The 21,335-nt window shown below is 38.7% G+C and overlaps 2 protein-coding genes across 9 annotated transcripts in view; one reads left to right on the top strand and one right to left on the bottom strand.

Annotated features, from left to right (window-relative positions):
- The window catches only part of katnb1 (katanin p80 (WD repeat containing) subunit B 1), a 58,085-nt gene extending 39,565 nt beyond the window's left edge, over nucleotides 1-18,520 (top strand). For 2 of the 4 annotated variants that reach the window (XM_048605815.1, XM_020509816.2), the window contains exons 13-19: nucleotides 662-738; nucleotides 7,026-7,145; nucleotides 8,295-8,441; nucleotides 10,691-10,767; nucleotides 13,211-13,285; nucleotides 15,484-15,600; nucleotides 17,214-18,520. In XM_048605815.1, the coding sequence (XP_048461772.1) occupies nucleotides 662-738; nucleotides 7,026-7,145; nucleotides 8,295-8,441; nucleotides 10,691-10,767; nucleotides 13,211-13,285; nucleotides 15,484-15,600; nucleotides 17,214-17,346 (746 nt within the window). In that variant the 3' untranslated portion in view covers nucleotides 17,347-18,520. Of the gene's footprint in view, nucleotides 1-661; nucleotides 739-7,025; nucleotides 7,146-8,294; nucleotides 8,442-10,690; nucleotides 10,768-13,210; nucleotides 13,286-15,483; nucleotides 15,601-15,890; nucleotides 17,170-17,213 lie in introns of those variants that run through there. The other 2 variants (XM_048605814.1, XM_048605813.1) reach the window with 2 other exon arrangements.
- A 120-nt stretch (nucleotides 18,521-18,640) lies between these two features.
- The window catches only part of kifc3 (kinesin family member C3), a 48,446-nt gene continuing 45,751 nt past the window's right edge, over nucleotides 18,641-21,335 (bottom strand). For all 5 annotated transcript variants that reach the window (XM_020509817.2, XM_020509820.2, XM_020509818.2 and 2 more), the window contains one exon: nucleotides 18,641-20,227. In XM_020509817.2, coding sequence (XP_020365406.1) covers nucleotides 20,187-20,227 — 41 coding nt within the window. In that variant the 3' untranslated portion in view covers nucleotides 18,641-20,186. The remainder of the gene's footprint in view (nucleotides 20,228-21,335) is intronic.

Raw genomic sequence — 21,335 nt, 5'->3', positions numbered from 1 at the left:
GCAGGAAGAAGGGTCTAGGCCCGAAATGTCAGCTTTCCTGCTCCTCTGATGCTGCTGGGCCTGCTGTGTTCATCCAGCTCTACACCTTGTTATCTCAGATTCTCCAGCATCTGCAGTTCCTACTATCTGTGAAGCAGTTTACTGCGCAAGTTTGCTTACTGAATTTGCTACTTATGTTCTGTTTCAGTTCAAAGATTCCTTTGTTTACAGTATGTTCTATTGTCATTCCATACAAACTTAATTGATTCAAAAATTCCGCTATTCAAGGTGATCATGGCTGATCTTCTACCTCAATACTAAATTCCCACTTTTTCTCCATACCCCTTAAAATAACTACAATCAGGTCAATATCTGACATTGTATCTGAAAAAAAAAATCACAAGTCATATTTCTTCCTTATGTTTTACTTATTCTGGTGAAAAGAATGATCTTCCTTTTCATTTAAAGCTTATTGCGTTCTTTATTTAACTCCCTTTTTCATATGGTACTTTGAACTCTATCTTTTCATGCTGGGCAGATGCTAAATAATGAACTGCAAATGTGAAACTGTTTTGGTGGAATTTCTGTATATTGGTGGATGAAGTAGTTTTATTAGCACCGACTGAACAGTGTTTAATGCTCTTTATTTTAGTGCTGGACTTAGTATTAATATTTTGTGTAGATACTGTTGCAGTGAAGGAAGCTGAGAAAGTGACTGCTCCAACAGAGATGCATTCTCCTGTTATGAAAAGGGTGCAGGTGAGTAATGCAATCTGTGGAAAATCTTTATCATAAATCATACATTGAAAGCTAATTGTTTCTCTCTCCACAAGTGCTGCCAGACCTGTTGAGTATTTCCAGCAGGCTTTGTTTTTATTGCAGATTTCCTGCATTCAAATTTTTTTGTCTTAGTTATTTAATAGTTTAAAGTTGATACATGTGCACAATATCTTATCAAATTATCATCTTGCATTTTGCTTTTTGACTCTTTACTTGGTACAGGTCCTTGAGTGCCAGCAGCTGCCAGTCTGTTTAATCCTATTCAATGCAGAAACTTGGAAACCAAGTGGGTCTATCTTGTTTTACCATATGTAATTAGTCCACTATATATAAAAATTTAGAACAGAAGTAATTGAGTAGCAGGAGTTAAAGCATAGCAAGATCTTTTATTTTCTCAATCTTCAAGTCCAATAGCATTGAAAAAGTCTGTAATTTCCCCAAATGATATGGTTTAACTCAGTCCAGGTCAAGAATCAAACCTGTGCTTTCTGGTCTATTTGTGTTAGTACCACACCACATGATAAATTTATCTGCTGAACTAGTGGGAGAAGTGGCATTCCTATTTTCTGCTGAAAGTATCAGCTGTGCAAGCAATGTCAAATATTGACCTGATTGTAGTTATTTTAGTGGGGTTTGGAGAGCAAGTGGAAATATAGCACTGAATTAGAGGATCATCCTTGATCGTCTTGGATAGCAGAGCAGGATCGAAGGACTGGATGCCCTAGCCTTGCTCCTAGTTTCTGTGTTACGTTGCACCCCTAGGCAGATGGGACTTGAACCCAGACCTTCTGACTCAAAGATATGAATACTACTTTACTGCATAACAAGCCCCTTTTGACCAAATTGTGTGCTTTCTTAAAAATTTGAAATAATCCAACAATTGTCTTGCAATCTGGAAAGACTGCGGCTGCTTTAGAAGACTTTGGAACACCAGCATGCTAAACTGCTTCATTCCTTTGCGAAGTTGGACCACAGCAATTAATCTAAGAATGAAAACAAAGTACTGGAAATGCTCACCAGGTTTGGCTGTGTCTGCGGAGAGAGAAACAGTTAATATTTTGAGTTGAATACAGCTCCTTTTCAGAAGCCATCAGTTTAGGGACTTGCAGTCTTGGGATTAGAATTGGTCACATCACTTAACCCAGGCCTGAGGGTTTCAGAAATTTCTCCAATCCTAGTTACAGGATGTTACATCTTCAATAGTGATTGCATTACTGGAAAACATTTGAGGATTTCCTTAAGTGCTGGCAACTTGCTTTTTGCAGAGTGTTGACAGCCATGTCTTTATCTTCTCTAGTACAAGTTTAGAGCATCTGTGCCAAAACCTAACAACAAAGGATATGTTCCTCAATTTGCCAAAGTGAGGTACGCTATTTTTTTTGCTGCAGACTAATAGCCTTGGTACAGCACTAAAGAAAGCAGTATTAACTGAAACTGAACTTTCTTGAATTTCATCATACCCAAATGTAATATTGGATCTAAGTAGTGAGATTGAATCGCATCCCAGCTGTCTAGAAGTTTCATGTTTGATTTTTATATAGGATGAATTTTGTAATGTTTATAAAGCTTTTGCGAGCAGTGTTTCTTCATACTGTGTGTAACTGTGACGACGATGTGGCTTTCAAGAGGTTAATTTGTCCTTTGTTTTTGAAAAGAGTTTGTAAGGCAGAAGTATCGAGCTATCTCTGAGAAAGTAAACAGCTTATGAGACCTTGGGTTTTTAAGTTGGAAACAATGGAGCAGCCTGGGTGTAGCCAGCTGTCTCAGACCAAGCTTTCTAGTTTTTTTTTCCATTTTTAATTTTAGCTTTAAGCAGAAGCTATTGAGGTCTTAATAGAGTTGGAAGCTTCAGCAAATGTTTCTTAGTTACTGCTCTCTCTGACTTTTCTCTTGATGTTTTTTCCTCCGATTGGAGAACTGCATGTGAGAATCTGAATCCCCTTTTTGGCCAACGGGTGTGAGATGTTACTATATTGGAACAGTTAATTACTAATAGTTACTGTATCTATTATTCTGTTAAGTTTTCCAACAGAGTTATGTTGTTTTAAGTTTCTCTTTCTTTGGTTGTATTTGAACTACAGTGTTTAAATAAATTGTGTTTTGCTTGATGTCAAGTAGTTTAACCCCCCAGTCGCATTTGCATCTGGGACACTTTATGTTTGCCTTTAAAATAAGAAAAAGTTAGGATCTAGACTACCTTCTTCAAATATTTTGAGGGGTCTGGTCTGGTCCATAACAGTAACTTTTGTGAAGTTAGAACTGCTAGGCTTTGTACATAGGTTATGGTCAACAAACAATTTTTGATGTCGACTATTTGAAAAGCTGAGATACTGTCACAGAAACCAACAACCATTGCTACGGATACAGTGTCAGCAATGTTAGGATCAGATAGTAGGTTTGTGGGTTTTTGTAAAACAAATTCTGGGCATTTCACTGCATTATTCATCAGGAGCAGTACCTCTATTTGAAACTGGTTATGAAGATTGTTTTGGTAACTGAATTAACACTGAAGTTTATGGGGCTATCGATGATACAAATATCTCGGCCAAGGGCCCAGCAATTTCTTCCCTTGCTTCCCATAAAATTCTGGGAAACACCAAATCAGGTCCCAAGGATTTATCTACCTTTTTAAGCGTTTTAAGACCTCCAACACCACCTCTTCTGGAATATGAACTCTTTTCAAGACATCGCTATTTATTTCCCCAAGTTTCCTATCTTCCACACCTCCTTCACGGTGAACACAAGCAAAATACTTGTTTAGTATCTTCCCCCATCTCCTGCAGTTCCACACACATGTGGCCTTGCTGATCTTTAAGGGGCCCTAATCTCTCCCTAGTTACCCTTTTTTGTCGTTGATGTATTTGTAGAATTCCTTTGAATTCTCCTTAACCCTATTTGCCAAAGCTATCTCATGTCCCCTTTTAGTCCTCCTGATTTCCCTCTTGAGCATGCTCCTACTGCCTTTATACTCTTATAGGGATTCACTTGATCCCAGCTGTCTTTACCTGATGTGCCTCTTTTCTTGACCAGAGTCTCAATTTCTCTAGACATCCAACATTCCCTACACCTACCAGCCTTGCTCTTCACCCTAGCAGGAACATAGTATCTCTGAACTCTTGATATCTAATTCTTCAAGGCCTCCCACTTCCCAACTGTCCCTTTACCTGCAAATAGCCTCCCCAAACAACTTTAGAAAATCCCTGCCTAATACTGTCAAAATTGGCCTTACTCCAATTTAGAATTTTGACTTTTTGATCAGTTCTATCCTTTTCCATAATTATTTTAATACCAATAGAATTATGATCACTTGCCCCAGAGTGCTCCCCCATGGACTACTCCATCACTTGCTGTGCCTTACTTCCCAACAGAAGGTCAAATATTACTCCTTCTCTAGTAGCTACATCCACATATTGAATAAGGAATTTTTCTTGTACACACTTATCCTCCCCGTTCAAGCCCTTAATACCATGATAGTCCCAGTCTGTTGGAAAGTTAAAATCCCCTACCATTACACCTCTATTTTTCTTACAGATGCCCGAGATCTCCTTACATATCTGCTTCTCAATTTCTCACTGACCACAATCCTAACATGGTGATCTTCCCTTTCTTATTTTTAAGCTCCGCCCATATAACTTCACTGGACAATCTCCCAAGAATATCCTCCCTCAATACAGCCGTAATGTTATCCCGAACAAAAAACACCACTCCCCCTCCTCTCCTGCCTCCCTTTCTATCCTTCCTATAGCATCTGTATTGTGGAGCATACCAGTCCTGTCCATCCCTGAGCCATATTTCTGTAAGAGCTAAGATATCCAAGTCCCGTGTTCCCAACGGTGTCCTAAGTTCATCTGCCTTACCTGTCCGGCCTCTTTCATTGAAATAAATGCAGTTTTTGTTGGTCTTGCCTTGTTCTCTGTCAAGCTCTTATCTGCCTTTCTGGTCACCCTTCTATAGGAATGACGTTGTTATACTTGAGAGGGTGCAGAAAAGATTTACAAAGTTTTGCCGGGACTGGAGGGTTTGAGCTATAGGGAGAGACTGAATAGACTGGGGCTTTTTTCCCCTGGAGCGTCGAAGACTGAGGGGTGACATTATAGAGACTTACATAATCGTGAGGGCATGGATCGGGTGAATAGCCGAGATATTTTTCCCAGGGTAGGGGAGTCCAAAGCTAGAGGACATAGGTTTAAGATGAGAGGGGAAGGATTTTAAAAAGGACAAGAGGGGTAACTTTTTCATCAGGGTGTTGTATGTATAGAGCAAGCTGCCAGAAGAAATGGTGGAGGTGAGTATAATTATAACGTTTGAAAGGCATCTGGTTGATTATATGAATAGGAGAGGTTTAGAGGCATATGGGCCAAATGCAGGCAAATGGAACTTGGTCAGAAATGTCTGGTTGACATGGATGAGTAGGACTAAAGGGTCTTTTTCTGTGCTGTATAACTCAATCTAATCAACCCTTCAAAATGATGATAAATTACTCTTGAGACCTGGTCCTTCTCTGGCTTCTGAATGAAATGTGATTAGAATCGTAGAGATGTATAGCACAGAAACTGACACTTCGGTCCACTCGTCCATGCTGACCAGATATCCTAGATAAACCTAGTCCTATTTGCCAGCATTTAGCCCATATCCCTCTTAAACCGTTCCTATTCATATACCCATCCAGATGCCTTTTAAATGTTGTAATTGTACCAGCCTTCACCACTTCCTCTGGCAGCTCATTCCATACACTGCATGAAAAGTTGTCCCTTAGGTCCCTTTTAAATCTTAACACCCCCTCACTATAAACCTATGCCCTCCAGTTTCTGACTCGCCCATCACAGGGAAAAGACCTTGTCTATTTACGCTATCCATCCCCCTCATGGTTCTATAAACCTATATAAGGTCATCCCTCAGCCTTTAATGCTCCAGGGAAAATAACCCCAAACTGCTGAACTTCTGTGAAGAGGGAATGCTACTGCCTGAATTGACACATCTCCACTGGCTTTTAGATCTGTTCTCTTTAGTGGAAGTATTGTTATATCAGGAAAAAATAAGTCAAGGAAAGATAGAGGGTGTGTGAACTTGACAGCGTTAGTTTGTTATTAAGAAAATTAAGCTATTTAAGCTCGCTGCCAGAGAGGTGAACTGATAAGCTTCCTGTTTATTATTGAGGGCTGTGGAAATAGTGATACAGCAAACGACACTCTGAGCTACAAACATTGCACAGTCCTTTTTCTCTGCATTTTCAGGTTGAGTAGATTGAAGGTTTGGAGCCAAAAATGTCCTTGCATTAGATTTCTGGGCACCCCATTTTTCTTATTGTTCAATATAGCACCAAAACATGTAACCAGTTAACAGATCTACTTTTGCTGATCAAATTTACATTTGCATGAGCTCATAGTACGAGGATTTGGGAGTAGCCGATTTTGTTTTGAGCAAGAGATGTTGAAGGGATTTTAAAGAGAATGTTTTTATGTAGTGAATAATGATGAACTGGATCTCATTGCCTATGAGTGTGATGAAAGAAGAGGCAATTACAGATATCACATGGAAATTGGATGGTCATTGAAGGAAATAAACTTGCAAGGCCACAGTAATTAAAAAAGCAAGGGGATTGGAATGATTGGTTTGCAGTACAGGGCACTAGAATGAACTTGATGGTCTTTTGTGTGATAATGATTCTGTAAAACTCTTGCACAATGTTTCATGCGTATCTGACAGAAAATTAGATTTCTGACAGAAAAAGATTTAAAAAAATAGTGAGAAACAAAATATAAAATGCTTACAATGCGCATTGCAAGGATACTTTGTTTGCAGTGATAATCACAAGCAAGGTACCCCACCATTGAGAAAACATTAGGCCACCCTTTCTAATATCACCTTCCTTACCTGTCTACATTTAAAAAAATGCCTCTGAAATGCTTTGGGATATTATTTATAGTTTTAGGTGGTATGAAAATTCTTGCTGTTTTTTGTAATGCTACCACTATTGGTGGTTTATTATTTGTCAGAAATAATTGAACTTATTTTAGCTTTGGCAACTTCTTGTACTTCCTGGAATTAAAGAATGATGGCCATACGTGGTTCATCCAAGTAAGTCTGTACAACTTGTTATTACAGGAGATCTTCTAGATTTCTTGTGACATTTTGACTTATTTGGTTGCATTGGTTGAAGTATGGAATAGGTGCTGTTTGAAATTGTGGTGTCAATAAGTGACATGTTGTTATGAGGAAAAATATGGAGCAGTCACAATCCATCCATTGAAACTGTTCTCTTTCAGGCAGACCAGCTGAATTTTCCTCCAACAGCAGCTTCCACTCCTGTCAATCAGCCTGAAGCACCAATAATCCCAATTGCTAAAAATGAGCCCATTGGATTGAAGGTGGCAGACTTTCTCCCAGTAAGTGGTGTTTAGTCACTTCCCTTCAGTTAATTTAAATTTTCTTTGTAGTTATATTTTTTCTGTTCAGTGCAAACTCTTTATCTGAATGGCAACGGTAATATTACAGTTGATTCTAACTTTCTGGATGAGATGGCATGAAATAAACTCGTGGTCCTTCTGATCAATATTCAGTAATTGGTTTGCGAGGCTTTGGTGGTCCAATGAGGCTAGAATACAGCTCAGCTGGTTTTTCTGAACCTTACTGCTTGGATCTGTACACTAATAGTAGCTTGCAAGCTGTGTGTGTGTGTGAATCTGTGTACTTAAAGACCATCTGGGTAAGAACTTCAGGTAATTGGAGAATAAAAATGGTGACCGAGACCCTGAGTAGATCTTTAGTCATACAAGCTTATCCTGCCCATGAATAAAACTCCCAATTCCTGAAAATGTTTAGTCTGCCAGGTAATGTATTCTTACAGCTAAAGGCTTTGAATGATATGAAACTGCATATTTGCATTTCTTATCGCATTTGAGAATCTCAGCGCCTTGCCTGAATTGCTTTTGAAGTGTGGTGGTTGTTATCTAAGGAAGGAAACAACGATCTGAATTGTAACTGCAGAACAAGGGTCACTAGATAGTGCATATTTTTATAAGGGCTATTTTGCTAGTTTTTCTCTTGTGCAGTCTGTAGTTGGTAGTTTTGTTATGTGGTAATTGCTGTAAATTATGATGGGAGAAACCTGGAGTAGAGGTTTCTGTCAGTCTGGCAAATCAAGTGTCTGTTTTCAAAAACAGAAATTGCTGGAGAAACACAGCAAATCTGACAGCATCAGTGGAGCAAGTGAAGAAGGTCACTGGACCAGAAATGTTAATTCTGTTTTGTCCCCACAGATGCTGCCAGATCTGAGTTTCTCCAGTAATTTCTGTTTGTGTTTCATAATTCCAGCATCCACTGTTCTTTGTTTTATTTAAATGTCTATTTTATTCCATAACTTATTCTGATTTACAGTTATTGTAATCAACCTGTTCAGACTTGTTATAACATACCTCAAAACCCAGGCATTCTGGGCACTACCACTGCACCATAGGAGGCCTCAGAAGATAACGAAGTCTTTGAATGTCAAAGTACTAGGATAATTTGTCTTTAATTATATCATATTTCTTAAGCCTCAGAATAATAAACTGGCTGATTTGAGTGATGAAGATGCTGTGAGCCAAATCCGGAAAGGACATGACACTATGTGCGTGGTATTAACGAGTCGATTCAAGAATCTAGACACTGTGAGAGCTGTGTGGACCACTGGCGATGTCAAGGTCAGATTTTTAACTTTTGATACATATACTCTTGAACAATGGAGTAATACTGAATGTATAACCTGCAGGATCACAAATTAATTATCTCTTCTCTCCCACCCTGTTCTCTTCCACTATTTGATAGGATTCATTGGTGCAATGGTCTAGTCAACATTTGGTTTTCTAAGTTGTCAGCTGATTCCTACCACGGACCTCTACTGTGTAGCTACAGTCCAGATGCCATTGATATATACGTGCCATAACCTTTGTTCACTTCGCAGTTCACCAGATTTAATCTGGGTTTTATGTTTATGGAACTCTTTATGGTTGAACTAACTTCTGACCTGTTGACCTATGACCCCCACTGCATTGCATTTTAAGTGATCTGAACAAAATCTGTATTATTCTTCTCAGTTGAGAATTTAAAGACCAAAACCACTCTTGGGTTGCAATTATGAATGTAACCCCCAAAAATGTACAGTTGATAGCATGAAATGGTTTACCTTGAGGGAATAAACCAGTTGTAAAATGATATACTTACCTTTTGTGATTAAAGCATGTGATTGTTACATTGAATTAGTAGTAGATTAGGTTTGATGGAATACGTAAAATATTCTTGCATTTACACAAATGTAAGTTTTGGTCATCGGAACTTATACAAGACTCTTAGCATTATTTTGACAAAGTGCTAGAAGTGGCATAACATAATACCAAGAATGGATTTGGATTCATGCCCAATAAACATGTATGTTTGATAAAGTGCCAGTTTACAGGCTTGTTGACAAAGTCAAAGGTACTGGAATAAAAGGGAGAGTGGGAGCATGGGTACAAAGTGCCTGAGTCACAGGAAACAACCAGACGTGAATGGTTTGGACTGGAGGAAAGTATTTAGTGGGATTTCCTAGTGTTAGAACGACTGCTTTCCTAGGTCTACAGGAAATGATGTCAAAATGTTCAGATGGTGCAAAACTGGAGGAATTTTACCGAGTGGAGAATAGTGATTAAATTCAAAGGGACAAGGACAGGAAAATTGTCTGTGTGGACAATGTGACAGCTGAAGTTTAATGCAGGGAAATGTAAAGTGCCATTTTGATAAGAGGAACGAAGCTCAATTCTAAAACTGATGTGTGGTTTACGTGCAAGTATCATTGAAAGTCGTAGGGCCAGTTGAGACAACAGTTAAAGCAAGGAGATGATGATTAATCATTCTGAAACATTGCTTAAGACTCAGCTGGTGTATTGTATCCACTTCTAGGCACCACAGACAGCTTTGAAAATAGTGTACAAAAGATCTAGGTGACTAATTCCAGGGATGAGGGGCTTGAGTTGGGTGGATGGATTGGAGAAACCAGTGGTGTTCTCCTTAGAGAAGAGACAATTGAGAGGAGATTATTGATAGAGATATTCCAAAACCTGAGGGATCAGGAGAGAGAAGATGAGGGCAAATTGTGTTTGGTGAAAGAATAGTTGAATACCAGAGGATAGTGATTTGAAGTGAATGGCAAAAGAACCAAAAGCAGCATAAGAATGTTCTTTCTACTGCAAGTAGATACAATCTAGAATGAAGTGCCTGAGAGAATGGTGGAGTGGAGGCACATTCAATTGTGGCTTTCCGATGGGAATTAGAAAATGCTTTTAGAGCAATGAGGAAGTGGGCAGGAGTATGGGACTAGTTAATTGCCAGAGAACCGGCATAGACAGAATGGGCCAAGTGTCCTGTTTCTGCATAGCCATTCTATGATATGGCAAATGAGAATGATGGCACCATGGGAGATCCACTACTTGCAGTGCCTATTAGGAGCCATGGGTGAGAGAACCCTCACTTTCTCCTAAATTTTATTATTTTTCTCACTCCAGCCTTTAAACAGCTTGGTTTATTTGCTTCCTGGATTTATAAGCCAGGAATTCTGAAAAGCAATATTGCTGTGCAGTTATATTCTTAATATGTTTGCATCTCTTTGCCCTCCACTAGAATGAGAGATGATATTTTTAATGTGGTACAGCTTTGTTTGCTGTTGTTTTACAAGATTATTTTATAATTCAGCCTTTCCAGTTTGAATGCTGAAATTTTGGCTGATTAAAACTGACTTCTGTTTGGCAGAAACATTCATAATACCCATTTCACCATCACAGGCAGAGACAAGGCCACTTTTGTCAAAAACACCTGCTGAGAGCAAATTGATCTTGCTGTCATGACCTGTTTTTAAAAAAACTACATATTCTGACCATGATTTCAAATGCACACTGTGATACCCATCTTTTCATTGCAGACCTCCATAGACTCAGCAGTGACCATGAATGACTTGGCAGTTATTGTGGACATCCTGAATATTATAAATCTCAAACCGTACGTACTTGCTCAAAAGACTGTCCAATCTTTGGTTTGTCAAGGAGTATTGTCTGCAATAGTTCCACATTGTTTAAAATTTTAAGGATTACTTCATAGGAGCTAATTAATGCTCAAAATTGATGCCAAGCCATTCGGAAGTAAAATCAGGAATTACATTTTAAGAAAATGGATGTTAGAAATCGGGAATCCTATGCCCTTCCAGGACTCTGGATGTTGGGGCATCGAGAGCCTTCAAGACGGCATTTCATAGATTTTTGCATTCCTAATGTGGAAATATATTGCAGTTGCTGGAGTATCATGGGTCAAAATCCTGGAACTCCCTCCCTAACGGCATTGTGGGTCTACCTACATCACATGGACTGAAGTTGCTCAAGAAAGCAGCTCACCACTGCATTCTCGAGGTCTACCAGGGACAGGCAATAAATGCTGACCCAACCAGCAACAACCTCCTCCCATGAATGAGTTTGTTAAAAATCTGGTGGCGGGCAAAATAGAGACGAAATATAGGTTAGCCAAAATCTAATTTAACACTGGTAGAGCTGACTCATGTCTGAATTGATTCTTGGTGGTTGCTGCTTTATTTTACATATTGATTGTTTATTGATTATTGTTGTGTACAAACGCCTTATTACATCATGATTCGTCCTGTATATTCTGAATCTAAGACAGCTGATTATTATTTTCTGACCAATACTTTTACTGTCCTTTATATGCCAAAAATAAGATGGAAGCATTTAGGCTGGAGTAACATGATTCCTGCATCTTGTACCAGATCTTCTCTGACTGGTGTTTAAATTTCCTCCTTTTCTCTCATCCATATCAATGGCCATAAGGTTTAATTCATGTCTGATGCCACATCACCTGTTTTCAGCACTTAGAGCTTAGAATCTATTTCATTCTCCTCTTTCATAGAGTTATAGAGTCATATAGGACGGAAACAGATCTTTCGGCCCAATTCGTCCATACCTTCTAAATGTTGTAATTATACCAGCCTGCAACACTTGCTCTGTCAACTCGTTCCTTACACGCACCACCCTCTATGTAAAAATGTTGCCCCTCAGGTCCCTTTTAAATCTTTCTCCTCTCAACTTAAAATTATGCCGTCTAGTTTTGAGCTCCCCTGCCTTGAGGAAAAGACCTTAGCTATTCACTTCCTATTTATTATCTATGCCCCTCATAGTCTTATAAACTGCTATAAGACCACCTCTCAACCTCCTGTGCTCCAGTGAAAAAAGTCCCAGCCTATCCAGCCTCTCCTTTTAACTCAAGCCCTCCAGTTGCAGTAACATCCTTGTAAATCCTTTCTGCACTGTCTCCAATTTAATAGTCTCCTTTCCATAGCAGAGGAATCAGACCACCACAGTGCCTCAACAACATCCTGTACAACTGCAACAATCAAACCCCTATACTCCATGGTCTGAACAATAAAGGGAAGCATGCCAAATGCTGCCTTTACCACCCTGTCTACTGTGACGCAACTATCTACCTGAACCCCTCTTCGACAGCATTCCCCAGGGCCCTACCATTAACTGTAAGTCCTGCCGTTGTTCATCTTACCAAAATGCCACGCCTCACCTTTATCCAAATTAAACTCCATCTGCCATTCCTTGGCCCAATTGATCAAGATCCCTTTGTAATTTTAGATAACCTTCTTCACTGTCTATTATACCACCAATTTTGGTGTCATTTATCAGAATCCCCTCCAACAACTTACCCGCCACTGACATCAGATTCACTGGTCTATAGTTCCCAGTCTTCTCCTTGCAGCCTTTCTTAAATAAAGGCACAATGTTAGCCACCCTCCAGTCTTCTGGCAGCTCTCCACAACATTCTGAGATATATTTGATCAGATCCTGGAGATTTATCCGCTTTTTTTTTTAAGACCTCCAGCTTCTTCTGTAATGTGGACTATTTACAAAACATCAATATTTATAGTTATAAAACAGAGGTTGACACCCCCAAGAGCTAAAACTGAAATGCCCAAAGAGGAGCACTTCGCCCTCTAATCTGTACAAGGTGTGTGAAAAGTGGTGTAAGCTACCTTTCAGCAACTTTCTAGTGGTTAAATAAAATAAATCTCTGACACTCACTGTACAAACAACAAGTAACAATTTATTTATCTAACTCTAACAGTGAACAAATTAACTAAACTATTAACAAACTGAATAAATGCCTTCTAATTATTCCTGAATGAACCATGTTGCAACCCTTTGCTTTCTTGTACCTTGTCCTGCATTTTTTGCTGGCCCTCTTTCAGGACCGAAGAGAACATCTTTGAAATACTCATCAAGGAGGAGATGATGTTTCTTCTGAGATTCAAGATTGCTAGCTGTATTTTAATAAATGAATTGACACTTTGCATAAAAGAATTATTGATACCAGTGCTCTATCTGCCAAAATGATCCCCCAGCAGTGACTGATACCATGTCTTTTGTTTCAGAGCCTTGTGGAAACTTGACTTGTGCCCTTCAATTATTCCTCAGATTGACAAACTGTTGCAGAGCAAATATGAGAGGTCAGCAGTCATTTCATTTCATTTCATTTCATGTGGGATGTGGAGTGTTGTGATGGGGGCGTTGTGATGGGGGCATCAGTACTAGAAGTGGTGGTTCATTTTTATAGTATTGATGACCATGTACTCTTCTCAAATTTGATAAAAATAAAAACTAACTTAAATACTCTAGCAAAAACCACAGTACTGCAATCCCTTCCACTTGTGCATTCTATATGATGTCAAAACTGATTGAAAGAATTGTTTGTTACAGAGTTTGTGACAGTGTGCGTGGATATGCAAAGGGGAGAGAGAATAAAAACGGGGAAACTACAAGCCAGTTAACTTAAGATCTGCCATAGGGAAGATATTAGAAGCTATTGTTAAAGAATTTATAACAGGATACTGGATAAATTCAAGGTAATCAGGCAGGGTCAACCTGGTTTTGTGAAAGGGAAATCATGTTAACCAATCTGTTGGAGTTGAGGTAATATGCAGTGGATAAAGGGCAACAGTGGATGTACTGTACCTACATTCCCAAAAGCATTGGATGAGGTGCTACATCAAAAGTTATTGCTCAAAATAAAAGCTCATGGTGTAGAAGGTGTATATAAGCGTAGGTAGAAGATTGACTGGATAGCAGAAAGCAGAGAGTAAGTATAAATGGGTCTTTTTCAAGTTGACAAGAAGTAATAAGTGTTGTGCCACAGGCATTGGTGCTGGAACCTCAACTGTTTGCAATTTAAATAAATGGCTCAGAGCAAAGGGTATCATTCCCAAATTTGCTGATGTCACAAAGGTTAGTCTGCAGGTACAGCAAGTAACTAGGAAGACTATAGACTGTTATTATTTATTGTGAGGAGAATTTAATACAAAAGTTTGAAGGTTATGCTTCAGTAATACAGGGCACTGGTAGACTGCATCGGGAGTACTGTACATGGTATTGGTTGCCTGATTTAAAGAATGATGTAAATGTATCGGAAGCATTTCAAAGAAGGTTTACCAGACTTTACTACTAGACTAGATCTAGAATGGATACATGGTCTTATGAGGAAAGATTGGACAGCCTAAAGTTGCAGTTGCTGGGGTTTAGAGGTGACTTGATTGAAGCATATAAAATTTAAGGGTCTTGACACGATACGTGTCAAAAACGATTTTCTTTCTCATATGGGAGAACCTGGAACTACTTCCCCTGTTTAAAAAAGAGATTAGGTCAAATTCTCCCTCTGAGGGTTGAGAGTCTTTGGCACTCTCTCCCTGAAAAGGTGGTGGAAGCAGAATCTTTATTTTTCTTTAAAAGAGAGGTGGATAATTCTTGTTGAGCTATGGTTTGAAACATCAGATCATCATGCATGAATATGGATTTGATGTTACAATCAGATTAGCCATGATCTTGTTGAATGGTGGAGCAGCCTTGAAGGGTTGAATGGTTGCCTCCTGCTTCTGATTTGTATGTTCATATGAAACTGATACCTTGAAATGATTGTTGTGCTTTCAGTCTTTGGGTGCTGGTGTGCTTGTAAGTGTGTGAATTGGTGAATGTGTGCAGAAACCAGAGTTTTTCCACAGACAGTCACCTGTCGACACAGTAGAGCAACTGGGTGACATTTGACCATGAATTAAAACCACACGGGAGCATGTTTCTTAGTTGTTGGAGTTAACTGGGAAGAAAATGATGTCGTGTTATATCCCACATGAACTGCACTGGATTGACCTATTTGAAAAATTCATCTCTTGTTTTCAATCCCACTGTTGGCATCAAAAGCTCTGACATTGAGTTGGGTATTTTATGCCATCTGGTGATTTGAATTGAATAGAATATCGCACTCTTAAATTCTTCCTGTGAAATGAATTTGGAATCTGTATCCCATGTTGTCCACCACACACTAAGCTGACAACTCTTCCTGTGTGAAGCTGCGGATATTTGAAGAATGTTGCACTGATGCAACGGGGCTGCTCATCCAAGACTGGTTAATATAGAGTATACACCCCACAATTCGGTCCAGGCTTTCTGATGGTTATTCTAGAGTGCTTGATGCTGACATTTGATGTATGGTAGTCCTACATTTGAGCACAAATATTCTTTCCCTTGAAAAATGTAAAAACAGAATTTTTTTAATCATTTGATGAAATAGCATAAATTTCCAAGATCAAATAAATAAGTAGTCCTTCTCAAGCTTAATTTATGTTTTCAGCTTTGATCACTTTTTCTCCTCTTGTAGCTATGTGCAGACTGGTTATACTTCCCTTAAGTTGATCTTGCAGCGATTTGGACCCTTAATGGCAGACAATCTAGTGACACCACCCTCTATTGGGGTTGACATAACACGTGAAGAAAGGTCAGTGACTGCTGTACACAATATAGATAATGCCATGACTCTTGCCAAATGTTTTGTTTGTTGTCATGTTCAGAGTATCTTAGTTCATACCATTTGTGTGGTAGTCCATTTATGGGAAATGGGTCCACTATCCCTTTACACAATATTATTAGTCTGGGCTGCTTATTGTTAAAGTAGGAACTGTTGATACTGGAGATATTAAGTGCACACAAACAGAAATTTATGGAGAAACTCTTAAGTTCAATGACCCTTCTTTGAAAGTATGTTAACTCGGTTTTCTCTCTCCACAGATGCTGCTAGACTTCCTGAGTTTCTCCATATTTTTGTGTGAACCAGTTCAACTTATTGTTAAACCATCAGTCCACATTACTTAGGGAGGAGAAAGGGATTCATCAGACCAATAAATTTAGCTTGTTTCACCCTTCTGGTAGCATGGCACAGTCCTACTTCACTGCCTTTTCTCTAAACTCCTTAGTACTTCATGAAGTATTGATTTTGTATCTAACTTTTCCACTGGACTTAGTCTGTTAGATTTCCCCTTGTGACCTTTTTATGGGCAAATATTCTTAAATATGCTGTTCATATAATGTACAGGCACACAGACTTGATGGCCAGATTTTCTCCATGAATGACCTAACCTAATTATCTCAGAATTTGCAAATTTGGAGTGAAGTGGAAGAAAGTTAACCAATCCCAAAGGACTTTCTAAGCCTGCTCTTGTGCAGTGGTACTGGTCCTATATCTGAGCCAGGAGGCCAAGGATCAAGTTTCACCTGCTGTAGAGATGTGTAGTAACATGTCAGAACAGGTTGACTGGAAAATATCTAACCTAATCCCATTATCCCTATATGTATTTCTTAAAATAACATTATGATCACTTGCAGCAATAGTTTGTGGCAGAGAAATCATGTTGTAATCATCCCTATACAAATGAATTGCTCCTCATGTCTCAAAAAGGTTTTATATTATTAACATGATAACTGTCAAAAGGATAACTGCACTGTTAACTTCCTGTGGCAATTTAGGTGTGAATACAGCAACTTCATTGGGAGATGTTCTCTCAAAGTTAATGGCAGGGCAACACAAATTGTCCCCCAACCATGGTGGTTCAGTCACGGTTTGCACATTAGTAATAAACCAAGTGTCGTTTACATTTTGGACCTAATTCAATTTTCTCAGTGATTTGTCAAGTTCAAAGGACATTGAGAGCATCTTTTGCTTGTAGAACAAAAAAATGGTGATAGTACATTACAGTTGAATATTTCAGCAAAAACAATAATTTCCTCTCACTAAAGTGGGCAGATGGATCAATCTATCAAACAAAGCCGAAATAAAAATAAGATGCTGGAAATACTCAGGTCTGGCAGCATCTGTGGAAATAGTTGATGCTTTTGAAATCTGAAACTTTTGTTAAGCAGAGGTATTAAGGCAGATGTCTACCGATGAGCCATGATCTCACTGAATTGCCACCTCCTGTTGATATGTTAATTTCAACTTGTATGCTGCTAAACTTGTTCAGTATTTCCAGAACTTTTAGAAAAAGAGGAAAGTGAAACAAACTGAAAATTGTTTAAATCTTAGTGCTTTGATTTCTTTTCCCCTTCCTTTCTCAGGCACCAGAAATGTAAGCTCTGTTATAAGCAGTTAAAAAACCTGCTTCCGATACTTCAGAGTAAAGCAGGATTGCCCGGCCGTCAAGGCAGCGCTTTTCGTGAACTGCAACTTCTGATGGCAGCTTTTGAATGACCAGGTTCTCTGATGATTTGACATCCTGTTGCAGATGCTGCCAACAAATGATCCAAAGTCCAAGTTCTTTCCAAATGGATTACATTTAAGTTCACTGAAGTCTAGAATTTTGAACATGAATTGGCCAAGGTGCGCCTTGAATGTTTTTGTTGTAATGCTGTAGAGATTTAGTTCTTCCCTCTCAGTATTTATGACAGAAGAGCAAAGGAAACTGATTCCTTCAATTACCTGCCTGTTAGTCAGTGTGTCAGGAATAGAGATTGTAGTGACATGTTTTGCATAGTTAACATGTTACAAAGTAAGTATCTTTGTTTTCCATAAATTGAATTTCACTTCAACCTCACTGGCACTACTGATTACTACAAAAGTTATTGTGTCTGTGGCCTTTGGTCTGCAGCTAAATGGTGAGATCCATCTGCCTTTTGGTTTAAATATAATCAGAACACATTGGGATTTTCTCCTTGAACTTGTAGCTGCTATGAAACAGGATCTACTGTTAAGACCTTTTTTGCTCTTTGTGTTGTAATGGATCTTGTATTGAAGTTACTTTGTAAATGCTATGAACTGTCCACTGGTAATTTCAAGAGTAAGTTGTTCTTGCTGTTAACTTTACTTGTTGAGGATTGCTCATTTTTAATCTTTCCTCCTGATCTGTGATTAATACTGGCATTGGAGGTCTTTTCCTCTTACTTCAGATTTTAAAAAAAATCCTGACCTCAAATAGACAGTTCCTGTTGTGCTTTTTAACAAAATTTGGCCTCCCAGACCTTGTTAAAGTAACCTGTGAAATGTTTGGGGCTCTCGAACACTGAACAGGTATATTGCAACAAGCTACCTTGGTGGCCTTGTGAGCTCAACTGTATTTGAGAATATGTCTCCTGGATACTCATTCAATAACTCACTAGTTATTGGTACTTTTTTTGGGAAATGCAACAGGGCAATGCAAGATCAGTTGATCTTTACTCTGTCCTCCGAGAATAGTATTGCACTAAACAAGCTGTATACTTCATATTCTGGGTCTGGAGACAGAATCATTATTTAACACCAAGTCTTATCAAATTCTATTTAAAAGTTCAGTTTGTGCTTCAGTGTCCGTGCTATGTATAGATGCTGTTATTTTCTATGTACATTTTTTAACTGACTTCAATAAAAAAAGTGATTTGAAAGGCTCAAACAGCATCTTTGCCTTATCTAAACTGTTCCCCTAGATACAGAAAGAAAAATGTACAGTTTAGTCTTGCAATACAGTTCATTCACATACTAAACAATTTACTGAGATAAGCACAAACTACAGTATTTTTTAAAAAATTTATTTGAAATTCAAGAGGCAGGCAACACATTGGATACTTTTGACATTACATTATTGAGAATCTGATCATTGCTCAAAGGACCAAAATGGCCCACCAAAAGTGTTAATACTAAATTTCTGAACACACTGTCACCCTGAGCATAATGAACATTCATTACCAAAACAGACTGATTTGCCTGAGTAACACCAGTGCTGGAAGTTCTCTTTCTGGGCTTCCCTGCTCATTCCCATCCAAGTACTAATATCTCATAACAACATTAAAGACACTAAACTGTAAAACAAGACAGTGCATGCTAAGCATAACAGAAACAAGCTGCCTTAGACAGCAAAACTTTTCCATCTGGAAATTGCATATTGGAACAACTATGTACATTAAATTTAAAAACACTCTGAACTTCAGAGACACGTCAGTTCTCAACAGATTGACTTTGACTTTACATCAAGACAAGTACTCTTACAACAGGATCTTACGCAGATTTTACACATCCGAATGGGATGTGTAAAGAAAACCGCTTTGGCAAGAAAATAAAAATCAGGTCCAGTGTCCTCAGCCTGCAACACTGATTTGTGAAGCTTGTGTGGTTTAGGATCCAAAATGAGAGCATCCTTTGTGGAACAGTAAAGCAGCTTTTGAAAACAAGTTATGGAAAAATATTCTTTGGGTTTATGAGACTTTTGTTCATTATTTATTAAATAAATATAACTTGCTAAGGGAGAAACTGCAGATTTAAAGAGGTCATACTAACTCAATTAAAAAGTGAGCTGGAAATTTCTAACATTCTCCATTGATCCTATTCCAAAGATCTAAATTATTTTGATAATAGTAAGATTCATTTCTTACCTCATTATTCCATCTCAACACATCACTTCAGTCCTCTTCCAAGGATGGAGACTCTTGAATTAATCTCCAGTTCTTGCCCTGACTGGTCACCCTGTACAGGTTAATCTCAGGGTAGCAGTGAGGTTTATCTTGAACACTTGGGGGAAATAAAGGTAATTCTGAACTATTTTCTTCCAGAGACACTGATGCAAACAATCTGCATCATCTTCTCCATGTGGCATTAGGATGGAGGTGGGAAGAGGAATGGAGAAAAGGCACCAATGCTTTTAAATCGTGGCATTCCTAACAGTCTCCCCAATTTTTGTACACAATCAATGCGCTCAACACCTCAGCGTAACCTTGAATTGTATACGTAACACACTGGCTCGACCCTTGACAGCAAACGGCCAAAGTTTGCAGGACAAAGGTTAATGGCAGTGAACAGATTTAATGTAAAATAAAAAGGACAATGTATTTGAACTGGAACTCATTGAACACCAACATTTGGATATCAAATGACAGGTTTAAAAAAGGTAGACAATATAAAAATTTTTATATATATAAAAAATAAGTAATGAACTCTTGTGTGTCATCTTTTTAAAACAGGCTGTATATAAATGTACAGACATTGGCCTATAATCTGGATTGTGTTGAGGTGCTCAGCTTTGGGACAGGCCACCAGTCCCTGGTTTTCCACTACTCCAGGTGACCTCAGAGTGCAGGCAGTGCAGCTGGTCGATGGTTTACTTCACCTAAACAAGAATGTGTATAGATTAGCAGAATGACATCCAATACATTAAGGAATATAAAAGTTAAACAAAGCTTAGCAATATATTAAATGTCTACTAAAACTAATACTCAACACCCTAAACTAAGAGGTTCTATATTGGCTTTGCATAAGAGACAAAAATACTTAACAACTCTTGGGTTCTATTTTCCTTCTAGTGCAGATCTAAGAGACCCCAGAAGAAAACGTGTTGTCAGCATGGAGAAGTAGATTTACTAACACAGAATACTGGATCTGACTTCTCTTCTGCAGGAAACTAAAAATGAAGCTTGGATAACATAGGATGTTGTTGGAGGTGGGGGGGGGGGTGCAATAAAAAAGGTGCTGTGCTGCACAAAGAGGATCCCAACCAGGCGTAGAGGAGACACTGTTTTGAATCACCCATACTGCCCCAGAGAAGGTGTTAGTGAGCCACCTTCATGAACCACTGCAGTTCATGTGGTCTAACAGCATTGTTAGCAACAGAATTCTTAGAGTTTTGGATCCAGTATCAGTGAGCCTGTGGTAGGGGAAGGCAGTGGCAGTGACAGTGACATATGGCAAAGGTTTGCACAGTCACTACTCTACAATTTGTCCAGCTGTTTTCACAATTGCAAATACATTTCCCACAAGAAGAATGGACATCTCATGCCAAGACAGCAAGACAAGTGTTGATAGATCCTGCACAGACATCATATCTAACCAGTCATCATTGCTATAGCAGCTGTGTTGTTTGTAGATACTACTCATAAAAAAAGGTGTAGATTAGGGCTGGAGGCAGTGTCCTTGCCTCTGAATTTAAAGGCCCAAGTTCAAGTCCTACCTGTTCCAGAGATGTATCATAACATTTCTGAACAGGTTAATTAAAAAAATATCTAAACCTTTAGAGGAGTCTAGAAAAAAAGTCAGTTCCAGTATTCTGTGCTCGTAAATCCATTTCTCCTTGCTGACATTTTTTCTTCTGGGGTCTCTTGGAGCTGTAATTTATTAAGAGTTGTATGTGATACGTATATAGGCTAAACTAACCTCAGACTATATTTAGAAGGCATCCCAAGAAGGCACTCTTTCTCCACATCTAAACATAGTATTTTTTT

The sequence above is a fragment of the Rhincodon typus genome, chromosome 15 (genome assembly GCF_021869965.1).
Source record: "Rhincodon typus isolate 14 chromosome 15, sRhiTyp1.1, whole genome shotgun sequence".
Classification (NCBI taxonomy): domain Eukaryota; kingdom Metazoa; phylum Chordata; class Chondrichthyes; order Orectolobiformes; family Rhincodontidae; genus Rhincodon; species Rhincodon typus.
This window is presented reverse-complemented; position numbering and strand designations above follow the sequence as displayed.